The 15,671-nt window shown below is 27.4% G+C and overlaps 1 protein-coding gene across 3 annotated transcripts in view; it reads right to left on the bottom strand.

Annotated features, from left to right (window-relative positions):
- LOC112596926 (GATA zinc finger domain-containing protein 10-like) overlaps positions 1–15,671 on the bottom strand; it is a 152,944-nt gene that overhangs the window by 58,618 nt on the left and 78,655 nt on the right. For 2 of the 3 annotated variants that reach the window (XM_025342800.1, XM_025342802.1), the window contains one exon: positions 13,250–13,312. Coding sequence is in view for 1 of the 3 variants with exons in the window: in XM_025342799.1 (XP_025198584.1) it covers positions 5,683–5,768 (86 nt within the window). In the remaining 2 variants the exon portion in view is untranslated. Of the gene's footprint in view, positions 1–5,682; positions 5,780–13,249; positions 13,313–15,671 lie in introns of all 3 variants that reach the window. The other variant, XM_025342799.1, reaches the window with a different exon arrangement.

The raw sequence follows: 15,671 nt of genomic DNA, 5'->3' as shown, positions 1-15,671 counted from the left end.
ATATGACACAGATCCAGTACATACAAACTTTTTCTAAAACGTCTTCTATTATTATAATATTTTGTTGTTATACACTAAAATCTAAATATTCGATGTTGATACGCGTATTTAACTGCGTGCGTGTGCGTGTGAGACCACTTCTATACCTACGCATGTATACTTTCTACCTTAAACTCAATTTTTATCGTATACATCTACGCATGTCACTATAACATATATAATACAATTTGCATTTAACGCGCGCACCTATTTACAAACATATCACTGTTGTTGTTCCACGATCTGCAATCATCAACTGTTTTTATACCTATTATGTAATACTCATTAATGTACTTTCTACAAAACATGTATACATGTGTTTAATCAAATCCTTATTGCCTGTCGTTCATTTAACCAACACTGTCATTCACATCCGATAATGATTTTAAGATAGCTCTTATATTTTATTACAACGCGTGAATATTTAAAATAGTTTCATAATTTTTTAGAATTATATAGATATTTATTTTTATCACTACATCATTTTTCAATCAAGTAATATATCAAAACTCAAATATAATTTCAATTCATAAGCTAAAATTGTATTTGTAAAATGAAACATATAATTCATTATTATAATTATTGTAATTATTAATACTAAAAAAGGATATGATCAATAATTTCGTTATGTTACAATTCATCGAGTATTTAAATACGCATCTATAAACAGTTGTGTATGCCGCGGTATATACACATATTATACCTACGCTATAACATTATCTTAATGGTTAATAGATAAATATGAAGTAAGTTCTTTTGTAAAAAAAAATTTTATTGATATCATTATTATCATCATTATCATGTAATTGGTAAGAAAAAAATGTGTTTGTTTCTCAAAATGTCTCTGTTTATGATTAGCGTCATTGAATTCATAAACAAAAGACAAGATGTTCATTATAGAATACATTACATAATTGCCATCACGATAAAAAAAAAAATATTCCAGAAAAAATAGTTCCTGCAGATAAGAAAAATATGTTTGGCTAAAGATTTATTAATATTTAATATACTTATTATACCTACATATAGGCAATATAATTGTTGGCTAGCAAATTTGTCGACGCATTCCGCACACGACATATCGTTAAATCTTATATTATACTATATATTAACATCATGTGATGTTTATCTCGCACGTGTACATATACAACTTAAAGGAAGAAATTGTATGAATTATTTATTGGGATAAACTATCACTGGTGGATTTTCCGGATTTAACCAACCGAATGTCATACAATATACATATATACAATATAATATATAGCATATATAACTAAAATTGTAAGAATATAGATATATTTATACCAATCATTATGTAGTACGTACTATATTCTGCTTATATTTGTATATCTCAATATTTCAATACTTATAGGTACTTATTGTTTTATAATAATTTATATACGCTATTTATATAAATTTGATTATTATTCAAAAAAGAAAATAAGAACTCGAATTAATAATATACCTATATAATGAAAAAAATAAAAAAATTGTACCTCTTAATTGCTAAGAATGTTGAATAAAATAAATAGGATGGTTGCCCTCTTTAACTAAAGTTTTTTTTTTTTGGTAATATTGTAAATATGCATAGGATAATTAACATGACAATTATAGAAAATTTAAAATAAATTTTAATTTATTTTTTTACAGTAAATTATATTTAACTTTAACAGACGTCGACATTTATGAGCACAAAACCAAATCTATATAATATTAAGTAATATATATTGTTATTAAATTATAATATAATTTATTGATTACGCTCGATATAATATAAAGAATAAGTTATATATATCATTAAAATATCAGAAGAAAGTATACGTAAACTCATAAGTTAAAGCCTTGTGTTCGGTAAAGAAAAAAGGTTCAATTAGGAAAATAAAAACTTACTAGCCTATCTAACATAACCTTTTCTAAATAATATGATTTTCAGGAGTTGGTAATTTCATAACGACAGTCGGTAATGTTGATAATTTTCAATACGAATTTATACACTTATCGTAATCATTTTTCATCACTTGAGATTAAAAATGTTCTTAGAAATATTAAATACAATACTTATAACTATAATATTGAAATGGTAAACATAATAATAAATTTGGACATTACATCGATTTCGCTTAAGTAAAATTTTGTCAATTAAGTACAGAATTAATTGATTGGCAAATTAACGCTTATACCTATACTAATGGGCAATGGCAATACATATTTTCAGCTCTCCACATCATCTTACATTTGTATTTCTACTGATTGACTGAGGCAAAATATTTTTTTTTTTGTTACGAGATGTGAACGCAACGCTGACAATTTCAGCAACAGTTATAGGTACAGTATTTGTATTATAATATTTATATTTTTCATTTAGATTAAATCATTAATTAAAATTGCTAACAATTAAAAAAAAAAAATTATTATTGACAATTTAAAACTATTATAACTATAATATACCCAAATAATCGATCAAATGTAAATAAATATCAAAGTAAAAGTTTTTTCTTTCCTTATATTATCACGAGTAGTTTGTATCCCATTTTTCCTTACCTATAGTAAACTGTCATAGTACCAAATTTGGATAAATATTTTCTTTTTAAACTTGAGTTAAAAATATTCAAGTTAAACTATGAATATAATGTTTAGGTATTTTAAAATAAATTATAAATGGATAAGCAGTTATAATAACTATAATCTGAAAAAAGGTCTTAAATTGTAATGTTTATGTATAATTGCTTAGATTTATTTGTAATTAAGTATAAAAGTAAAGCGCATGTAACAAAGTTCCAATTAACGAAAATTGGTTTTAATTTTTTTTGTTATATCAATTTGATTTTGTTCAGTTGTTTCTTTATTAAATATTAAGTATAATAGATAGACCAACATATAATTATATCTTTAAATCTTATCAAAAATTAAAGTTTCAATTACAAAAAATACTGGTTACTTTAATGTAAACAAATAGTTTATGGGTCAATTCAAAGTTCTGGTATTTGTAGTTATAAAAAATTGCAAGGAATACGAGTACAAACATATAGCATGTTATATAACATATACTGCAGTATCCGATTTCATCAGTTATTTATTTGTTTTATTTATCTGTCTAGGGTACAATTATCAAGAAGACGGTAAAAGTAGTTGTAAGACTCGAGCACCAATTAAAAATAAACAAGTTAAAAAAAATTGAACTGTGGAAAAATAAATACATTTTTCCTAGGTTTTGGCGGAGGAACCGGCGACGGTAACGGTTTGGCAGAAAACTAGTCCACTGCGGCTCAAATTTATTATTATAATTTTTTCTCTCCCCCGCGCAGTGTTCTTCTAAACTCTCCACCGCTATGTGGTTATTATTATTACTATTATTATTATTATTATTATTATTATTTATGAAATATGATTAAATGAGTCGCTTTCACAATATATAAACGGCGGTCCTTGTTATTACTTTGTACAGCTGCCATACTGAATTGGTTGGCTCGTGACGTTTGTTTGTTTTGCGCGCTTTACAGATTAAATGCAAAACCTAAAATATCTACATCCCGAAATATCAAAAGCGATATAAAGTTAAAAAAATGAATGCAATAAAAACTAAATTTGTCGTTTCCATATAATTAATTTGTAATAATAATATTATTATTGAATAAAAATAAATTATAAGTATCATATAATTATGAGAGCATATATTTTAATATATAAACTGCAATTTGTATTTATACATAGAATCTACAGTGATAGTTATTTTTATAAGAAACTTCTAGTATGATGTATAATTTAAGTACAAAAGTATATGAACATTGAGCGCCTGGTCGTGCGTATCGACCTGAGCTGGTAGGTCAAGAAAGGGTTTTGGACTATATATAATATGAACGTACATAAGATGTGGCCTTTGGGGAAATAACGATCGCTTTGCTGGCCGTACCCTCGGGACGGGGCGTTATTGATAACCACCTCCACTGACCCCCTCCGAAACAGACAACCATTCGACTTGTGTCTCTCTCTATATCCCTCGTCACCACCCACTCACATATAATACAGTATACATTTCCTCATATTTTCCTCAACTTTTTCACCAAAGTTCTTTTTTGTGTGTACATATATATACATAGTATTATATGTATGTATGTGTGAAGTATATATATACAAAAGGAAAATATAAGGAAAAAGACACAAACAGTAACAACAGTGGCAGAGAATCTAAAACAAATCTAAAAAGCAATACCCAAACTAACCGATGGTTCTGGCCACTACGGACGAAGGACAAGAGAGAATGAAACAGTGTCGAAAATAAAAGGACGACGACAACGACAACTTGCTTTATCGATCGTATTCTAAAAACGGACGAGGGGGGGTCTTTTGAAATCACGTGCCCCCTTGTAAGCTCGAGTATACAGCCAAAGTCGAAGTAAGTAGAATGATGCGTGGGGTGGCGGTGAAGTCGGTGGGTTACAATTGTGGACCAGCGCAATGGGAAACACGCCCACCCGTGTCCTTTCTTCTTATCCTCTCCTTGCCTGAGAGCAAACGAGATATCGAATACCAGGGCGGTAGAGAGATTTTAAGGGGAAACGGGTTATGGAGAGGGGTATACTACACACAAAACGCTCGGGGCGTCGTCATGTTAGTACTATATATATTATATACACATACAATACACGAATGAGCGAACGAAGCGCGAACGCGCGATAAACCGCACGACAACGGTATATAATACCCGATAACCTTTCCCTTGCATCCCCCTATTGAACCCTACCCCACCAAAATATTGGTCAGGTAGCTGTAGAACAGGAAATATTGACGATTATCCCTGGAATACATACATGCTATACACCCTTTTGTGTATCTTTGTCCTTCTACACGTAGAAAGACAAACGCACAAATTATATATCTACGATATACCTTTATTTACATACATAATTAAGTATGAAACAATATGCGTATTAGTATACTTATATGGTATTTATGCTCACCTTATTAAATTTATAGAAAATATTTTTATCATAAGGAAATTATTTCCTATTTTTGATTTATAATTTTAAAACATTGCTTTTATATATAAATTATGACTATTATAAATCTATTTTTAAAGTTTTAAAATTACACAACACTTTTAAGAAGACAACAGAATTTATTATCATACGTCTATTATTTTTATGATAAAATTAGTTCCTTTCTAATTTTATTACAGGTTTAAGTATACCTACTTACTATATTTATATTATTACTTTAAAGTTTAATGACTATAGTAAATACATTTAAAAAATTATAATTTATTAATTACTAATTAATTTGATTTGAAAAATATAAATTATAAATAATAATTTGATCCAGGATTTATTTAATGGTATATATTATATAATTACTCTCAAATTTGTTGTTAAACAATATTATAATTAATTCATTACTATATGAAATATAGATTACATCGAGATGGTTATAACTATATAAGTTACTGTTATTATATTTTAATTTTTGTATAACATATCCCCCGTATTTAGAAAAATATGAAGTATTATCAATAAAAAAAGTAGAATTTAAATGAAAATTATGAAATTCTCATAATATACTTTAGTATAATAATATATTTATCATTGTAAAATAGATTAATTTTATGACAATAATATTGGAACATGCAAAATATTTGGAAATAATTACCTTGAAAGTAAAAGTCTTAAACTCGAATAGATAATTAGATAATCTTGTGTCAAATTTTGTTTATGATCGTTGGTGTTTGAAAACATTTCTGTTAAACCTAAATAATAAAAAAAAAAAAAAAAAAAAAAATGAAGAACATGAAAAATAAATTATATATAGGTAGGGTAGTACAAGTACACTAATTTTTTATGATGATCAATTTAATTAGTAATGTCCTTCACAACACCATAATATATTAAAACAATATCTTATTCAAATTAGTTATAAAAAATTATGAAACAACTAAACACCGTTTACGTTTTTGTAGTTCAAACAACATTTTTTTCGTCATAGCTGGTTCAGGTACTCATTAAAATAATAACAATTTGTATATTTAGTTGTAATAGAAGAATCGAATAGTTGATAAAAACAACAAATCCAAGGTTTTTAAGATGAAAACGAAGCATACAGCATTGGAAAGAATTAATAATATTTCCGTATTTTTATGTTATAATATAAGATCAAATATATTATACTGCTAAAAAACAATAAATACTAAAATAAATTATACATTTCAAACAATGATCTCATATTATGTTTTTACTATAATACGAAAGAAGGTCAAGTGGGTATTTCTAGAAGTATAATCTAATCCCAAAATGAATGCACGTATTTTGTAAAAGACGGTATGCATTGGATTTTCGGAAATGTTGCCAGATTTGAACACGGTCGACGAAGGCGATGGATTTAACGTGAAATGCGGGGGGAAAAAACCGATTGTGATTTTTCAGAAAGGAACGAATAGAAGTAATAACGAACAAGAATTCTTGGACGGCAGTGAATGGTCGCGTGGGCGTCGAAAACCGTAACATTTTAAGACTTTTAAACAGAAGTTCATTACGGCAATTAGTGTCGCGCTCGTCTTTCGACGATAGTAAGACGGTTGAAAACAATAACGACGACGCTATACGTGTGCGCTTCCCCGTTTCCATATTATAATAATCTATTTTTCCAAGAGTAGGTACCTACGCCTTGTTCTTTGCCTAATAACGAGCACGAAATTACTTATTTTAATACGTCGCTGCACGCAATCTACAGTTCCCAATTAGTAGCGTTGAAATATATATATATATATACGAAGGCTTTCACTGGAAATCATTCGGATAGGTGATTTTTATGTTCCCACACCACTCGGCTGTTTTATTCAGATTTTATTTAATTGTCCCCTTCCTATTCCAATAAAATTATGTATACACTCCTTGTCCTCTTTTCAGCCTATAATCGAGCGTACAATACCATGTTATTGACTGTGTTTTTTTAAGTGGCCGGAGCGGTGGTGAAAAAAAAATAAAAGAACGGCACGTGAACCCCGTCGTTGGAGTAGCAGTCGCAGTAACCACGGAAGTAGCACCAAGCCACGTGTGCACCCACGTGTATGTGTGTCCACCGCCCCTTTGCATGAACTTATTGTTTTTTTTATTTTTCATTACTATTATTATTATTATTATTATTAAGATCTCGAAGAAATACGAGGATTGAAGGACATTCATTATATTATTGTAATTACTATCGTCGAGGATGTATATTACACTATAATACACAGTATAATATTGAATTATGTGGAGAATTTAAAAATATTATAGTATAAAAAATATATTATGTACCCACAAAACATAATGTTTTCTTTTTCAGATGTATACAATATTGTTTTTAATAATATATGTAATATGTGTAATACAAATGCAAATAATTTATATTAAATTGTGAATCATTGCGTTGTTGCGTGAATGAGCACTTAGTGAGAGGGAAGATTCATTAAAAATGTAATAATTAATCCAAAACAGCAAATGAGCACAAAGTGAATTTCATGTATGGTTGTTCTCGTTGTGTGTTTTTATATTTATTTTGTTTTTGTAACTTTTTATTTTTTAATTATTGTGTTATCCCTTTGTTGTCTACTCTTCCATCTATTCGATTTCCAAAGATATTATGATGTCAACGAATATAATAAAATACGTGCAGTATAAAAAGTAGATGTATACTTAATTTACTTATTTTTCGAACCTTCGGTGAACTTAGCATAATAATGTTATAACGTCAAACGCATATAAATTATTGACGACTAAAAAATAAAAAATATTAAAAAAATATTAAAAAATCAACTTATTACGATGGACCTAAACACACACTGTATAATATACACATATGTAGGCATATTAAAATATATGTTATATAACATACTTAAAGTTATAGGAACTATAAATATTTGTAAATCTTACTAGTTCAAGAAAATATTGTTTCTTGAATAATTATTTATAGGCGACTAAATAATATTAACGTTTTGATATGAAAATAATTATTGAAGTTCGGGTTTAACACCACAGATTTACATTTTGCTATATTTCCTGATTTTTAATTTAGTTAGAATCATCATATTATTCATCTTGCTTTACATTACTTAATTAATCGTTCGTGATATTTGCATATAATAAGAAGTAAATTAATTCATGATTAACTTAATTTCTCGGTGTTGCTTTAATAAGTTACTTCCTTTTTGTTTTACATATTAATTTAGTTTTGAATGTCAATTTAAAAGATTAACAACTGAGAATATTTCAAATTATAACGGAATCTAAAGAACTAAATAATGAAATAGGTTCATAGAATTGATTATATCGACATTATAATTTTGTCGGGTTTAATTTAAAATATATATTTATAAGTTTTATCGATTAAATTCGTAACGCTATTTTTCAAGATAGTTTAAGACTTAAGTAGATTTTCAAAACCTTTCTTGTTCAACGAACCGACCATAAACAATGTGATGAGAGTAAGAAACGCAGAAAGAGCGAGAAGCAAGTCGACAAGCGGTGAAGTGTACGAAGTGTACAGAGGGTTATAAAGATAAAAGCAAAAAGGACCCAATTTCACCCGCCGCTGTCACTATACAGTCTTTTTCAGTATAACGTAATTAAAAACTTTTGCTTGGGTACAGTAAACAAATTGCGTTGTTTTTCTAACCATTCATCTTATGCTGTGATTTCAACATAATAATGTTTGTATAAATAATATATATACGAATATATATAAGTATTATATTCATCTAATTTATCGGATTTTGTCACTAAAGCCATTTCTGATCTCCCATATGCAATTTACAACGTCCATAATAAATTCAAACTCATCATTCATGTATAATCTAATTACGAAAATGTATTTATATTTATACATTATTATTATTATTATTATATATACTGACGACGAATTGTATTTGTGTGAGCACTATGTATGTGTACTATTTAGTTATTAGTAATATCTTATTACCTACCTACCTAATATCTATAGCTGACGTAAATGTCTATAACATTTAAAAGTTAAGAATTGTTCATAAGTCATAACTCATAAGATATAAGAATATAACTAAGACGAATAATTTTAATATTATACATATAGGTAGTCGCGTGGCTGCACTTGACTTTAATTTATTATTGTGTAGGTATCTATGTGTGGACTTGGAAAAATCCAATGCTGTGAATATAAAAGAAATTATATATGATTAGTAATTACTTGTAAGTGATAACCTACCTAAAAAACTGTGAGCTTGTGTATATATAAAAAAAAAAACAAAGAATTGATTATATAATATTTAGTACCTACTGTTATCTGTGAATTGTTTTTTATGATAAGTGTTCTTAAAGTTAAGTACATGTGTAATTTAATTTCATATGAAGGTATTTTAATATTACTGTATAGTATTTATATAGTACATAAAATATTTAACTATTCAACTAATTTATTAAAAAATGATTATTTTTAATTATTCTTTATTTATGTGATTTTTACAAAAAATATAACATACATTTATTTATAACTGTTTACTTGTTTGATTTGAGAGCAGAAGCTATAGTATAAGATATAAGTATTTGATGTGTTTAAATGTATAAAAATAATCATATAACATAGGTCATTACTCAATTAAATAATCAAATGATATTATGCTATGCATAATAATGTTTAGAGTTAATCAATTAGGCATCTACTTGTCATAGAGAGTTTACTGATGTCCAGAATTACTGACTAATTATTATATTTTTACTTTATTTACTTTATATAGCAATATAACATATATCATCAAACTAGAACATAATAATATTGATTAATTTATTTTTAATTATTAAATTAATAATTTAATGTCATTTTAGTGAGTTGATTGTTTATTTCACCATATTAAATCATTTACCAAAGGATAAATTATTAACTTTTCAAGAAATATCATTTTTTTTTTTTTACTATAAATTTGTTATTATGAAGACAAACAATTTTAAAATATAATATACTTGTATAGTATTTTTTTTGCCGAATACTTCAAAAACCAATAAACAAAAATAACTTTAAATTTGTACGAATATTTTGAGAATTTTATTGTGTATAGAAATTAATAATTTAGGTAATAATGCAATGTTTCAAACTACTATAACTTATATTTTTTGAGTTACAAAAAATAACGAAAATCGTTATTTTACTTGTATGTATAGGTAGAGGTACCTATTGTTATTAAAATTTGAACATTGGTCTCTCAAAAAAATTATATGTTGTTTTATTTTAAACTATATATAATTAATTTATAGTAAAAACACTAGAATTATAAAAATGTGACTATGTATTACTAATAAATTATAATTATAAGAGGAATCTTATATTAAATGTTCAAGCATTTTTACTTACAAATAAAATTAATTAATTTCGAAAATTTTTGTTTTTTTAATTATTTTGAAAAATAAAGAAAAATTTTTAGTTTCGAGTCAAAAAAATACCAAATATATTTGATTTGCTACAAAACAAATATTACTCTTAAAGTTGAATTTTGAATTTTTTTTACAGATAAAAAAAAAAATTAATAATAGAAAACATTATTTTAAAACTAATACATTCATCGCTCCACTCAAAATCTATGATTTAATTTGCTCTTACGTCACAGATGCTTATTTAGTAATATATATTCTTTCTGTTACACATTTTAGTAGGTACCCTAATTTAACTATCATTGGCCAGAAATTAAAAACTGTATTATAAATAGAGCTTTAAATTTATTTTTAATGCAATGAAGTATTGAAAAAAAATCAAATCAAGCTTTTATAAATTTCTTACATATATCATAATATTTAATACGAAAAGATACATATATATTTATATAAATATATATATATGTTTTAACTTATATTATTAAAGCTGCGTCTCTGTACACAGTGAAGAAGTAGACGCGGAATACCTTATGCAGAGACAACATCCGGTTTTGCGAATAAAATATACAATGCACATATAGATATAAATAAATAAACAAATAGTGAAATAAATCAAACGGCTTTACGGTATATGTGTACACACACACACTCTTATGTAAATTATAAAATCTACCTATAACAGAGAGAGAGCTGTTGGCGCGGTGTTTTCTTTCCGTTTCCCTCCTTTGGGTCATCGCCTGTACAAGAAGAACGAATAGAATGTCGGTATATACATATTATACACAACGAATACACCGCCGTACTTTATAATACACTGTGCTTGCGTTCTTAATTAATAAGAGGGCGAGTGCGGAACGCTTTGTATTTACGGACCATTAATGATACATAGCAAACGAGTGCGGCGATACTGCTCGAACCGTTGTGCAGAATCGAAGAGAGGGGGTGAACGTATAATTATAATAACGCGTGAAGAATTTTTTTTCTATTTTTTTTTTTTTGTTTTGTCAACGGAAATGCGGCAGCTATGATACGACGCGTGTACGTTTATATGTATAGTGTATCATATATATATATATATATTCCTAACATGTATATAATAATAATATAATATTTGTATAATATCATATAATACGCTTTTATGAATGGACGACGGAAGACGTGCAGTAAGTGTGTGTGAGTAAATGTGCGTATGTTTGTGATAGTGTATACAGTGCGAGTGCGCTCCTATTGAATGAGAGAAGAACTCGACGAGCAGCGGCGGGATAGTGTTGATGACCACGCACGAGGTGGCAAAGGGATTGTGCGGCGGTGGTGGTATCATACACACCATGACTCGTTTCCTTTGTAGCGGCCAAAAATAATACGCGTTTTTTCATTTCTAATTTTTACATTATTATTATTCTCTCATATAGTTCAGCTCACTATACAGCTCTATAGCGGACCACTTCCTCTCTTTATTTCGCGACCGCGATTGTTTTTTTTCTCTACCACTAGCGGACGTCGTCGTTAAGCCGTGGGTGGAAAATAACCGTCTTGCCACCGCTTTGTGGCTTCGGTCCAGGAATTGTATATTTTAGGTTTTAAGAAAAAACAAAAAAAAAAAAAATGTTATGTGTGACGATACAAGAAAATAAAAAAAAATAACGATAATGATAATAACGAAATATGACAAATTAAAAAACAAATTATAATATGGACAAAAGTGGCTGAGATGTTAAAAAATAAAAAAAAAGGTGCAGGACGGTTTATTTTTAGGTGACGTACATAAACTAGCCGGAAGTTCATCCCACCACTACCTACCCTTCTTACGAGGACGTTCTTTCGCCGTCTACACCATTGCTCCAGTGTAGTTGCGTGGTTCATTAATGAGAAACAACGACGATGATAGTTTTGTGAACCTGCACCGTTTGTATCAACGGTTGGGAAAAATCATATGTACCTATATAAAGTTATATATAAAGTTCTGTAGTCTATATGGACAGTCGTTATTATTCCTAATTTATATACACATATGACGTATAAGATTGGAGGAGGGCTCATTTGTCTCCCGGCAACAAATTTTACAAAACTGAGAAAAAAATGATACCAATTGGGGTAGAATATAAAAATAAACAAAGTCGTAGGTACAGAAGAAAAAAGCTAGGTTTTTTCTTCGAATTAAAATAGAGTTTAAATATATAATGAGAAGAGTTTTTAAAAAGTTTATTCATCAATAGGTTATCATAATTATATATAATATTTACCTAATCGTATAGTTACTTGCAAATTACAATAATTAAGTATTTTGTTTCTTTCTCTTATACGATGAGTGAAAACTGTTTATAAAAAACACAAATGTATAATTTACGTATATACATATTTTAATCATATAATTTTAAGTAAAAATTTTATAATCCAAATATTTTGTGTAGTTCGATAATCAATACATGTCATGATTAAAGAAATCAATATTGTTCTTAAATAATTGTAAAAATTAATTGGTTTTAATTGTTTAAAAATTGTATACTGCATGTGAAGCACGTTAACAGTAAGTAAATGCTTATTAATATTTAAACGTTTTATTATTAATAGCCTGTGTAGTGGGCTGAAATGAATTAAAAGAAAACGCCTTGAATGATGTGTCGTCATACAGTTGTGCAACAGATGTGTGTTAAGTAAGGTCTATACATTTCGCCGTCAGACGGCAATCGTCTTGGTTCACAAGAAACCGGTTGTATTGTTTTACGCGTTAAACCCAATAATAATGTACCAAATTAATTCGGAAAAATACGAAAATAATTATTAAATCATTATGTTTGATATGCAATAATAAGCAAAATAAAGTAAATATTTATTTAAACACTCACATGATGCTTTTTATCCTGTTATTCTTTTGTTTAGCGACGGCATCATTGTCCTTGGGTAATGATCTGTAAAACAACAAAAGTCAAATATTAAAATAAATTCCACGGCGTTTGTATTTATATATAATATTATTATCATTATCATCAATAGAGGATAGAATAGAAAGTAGAATCAGAATATTTTATTTTAACAGTTTGGAATAATTTTATTGGAAATGTACTTAAGGTTTTGCCGATGTAACAATTATTCACAAATGTTGTTATCCGGTGACAGATAATTATTTTATGGCGAACAAGTCGGAAAAATGTATATGTGTATTATATATGTGTATATCAGAGAGAATTGGCAGGGTTTAAGAATTTCTCGACAAATAATAAGATTAATTAAAATATTGTGAACTGGAACGAATAAATAAAAAGATGTATAATGCAATGCTTCAGACTATTTGGATATAAAAACTTTACCTTAATATTTATCTTACAGGTACAAGCATGTATATACGATATGTTAAATTTATTTTATTTCTTTGTCGGTGTTTAAATATTAAAGCATATTGTAGATGCAAATTGTTGTTAAATAGAGTTGTGAAAAAAAAAATTAAACAAGTCGTCGTGACACAACGGGTGACGGATACGGAATACGTTTTAAATTCAATATATAGTTTATATATTAAGTATATTATATTCTGGTTAAACTGGATTCAACTTAAATACAAAAGCTATGTCGTTTAATTGATATGATAGGTAAATGAAGAATAATATGTAATTTATTTTTGAATAATATAATTAATTGGTCTATACTTGAAAGCTGCATTGACTATATCATCTATTTTATAGTAGTTCAAAAAAATTTTTTATTTATTAAAGACAATAATTAATAATCTTGCATAAAAATTTTATTAATATGATTTTTATAAAATAAAACACTATAGTACGCTATGTGAAATGTACACGAGATACCATTAAAATCGCTGGTTTTTTATAGTTAGTATGTTGTTAAGAAACAAATCTAATGAAATCATATATTTTTTTTATGATCACTAAAATATAAAACAGATTATACTTATTAAATAAATATGATACAGTAAAAATAAAATAATACGTATGTATTAATTCATGTCAATGTTAATCATTTTATCAATATATCGCATTTTGAATATTGTTTTTATAGTTGGTCAGTATTGATAAAAAAAGAAAAAAAAATTTTGGAAATTAGGATCATTATTATCATATCAAGAGTAAAAACTGCGTTTAAAAAAAATAAAATGTTATCACTTATTGTTGTATACAGTTAAACAATTCTGCAGTAATCAGTCACTATGCACTGTAAAAAAAAATTATTTTTTTATTTTTTTGTGCAACATGACACAAGTATAGCGTATTACCATACGAAAGCAAATCGCGTTAAAATTACTTCATCGAGATGAGAAATAACAAACAAGACTGAGTTGAACAATAAAACGAGGGTCGTTTAAATAATATACATATTGCCTATACGATGTTAGGTTAGGAAGGGTGGTGGTGGTTTTAGCTTAAACGATTTGATCCACTTGTTGTCTCCCTTTTGTTTTAACCCCCTCCCCCTATAAAACAGCTTCCTCATAGCTCACGTATTTATATATACATATGTACGTATATAGCTGACAACAAAACAGAGTTACTACGATACTATATGTTCACCAGTACACCGCTAAACGCAACAGGCCGCCACCACAGGGTTTCCGCCACCGCCCCTTTTCTCGACGATTGCACCAGCAGATTTACACTGGTATTGTACATATTAAAACTTTCCCTCATCACAATTTCGATATAATACATTCATAATAGCTACGTTCTGTCATTTCAAAACATTCAGATTCACGTATAATTAGATTTTAAATATATTTTATAAGAGAATTATTGTAATTGTAAAAAATTAACTATAACTATACTTTATATTTCATATCCAAAACACATATTTTATAGCATCGCATCCATAGAATATAGATATTGTAAAAATACTCCTAGACATATTTAGCATTCCAAAATATTAGTTGATAAATTCTTTTGTAAATGTCTTAAGTAGACTAAGTACAATACTTAAGTATAAGTCTACTATAGTAAACAGGAATAACTATTATTGAACATTTTTTTTTTAGTTATTACCTATTATTATCATTATAAATGCCTAAACGACAAATGTACTTATCTACACTGTATAAATGAAAATATAAACAACACATAATATTATTAATTACTCCAAGGGTAAATAAGAGAATAGTGAGTATATTACATATATGTGTTTAAATTATTATAGTCATTAATTTAATTAATTATCTCCATTTATTTAGTATAATTATAGGGGAATAGTAAGTTCCTACACGAGAGTAGCAGGTAAACAATTACATATGTTAGTTCCTACACGGGCATATGTAAGTTCCTACAG

This window comes from Melanaphis sacchari, unplaced genomic scaffold, assembly GCF_002803265.2.
Source record: "Melanaphis sacchari strain LSU unplaced genomic scaffold, SCAv2.0 Contig36_pilon_pilon, whole genome shotgun sequence".
NCBI classification, from domain to species: Eukaryota; Metazoa; Arthropoda; class Insecta; order Hemiptera; family Aphididae; genus Melanaphis; species Melanaphis sacchari.
This window is presented reverse-complemented; position numbering and strand designations above follow the sequence as displayed.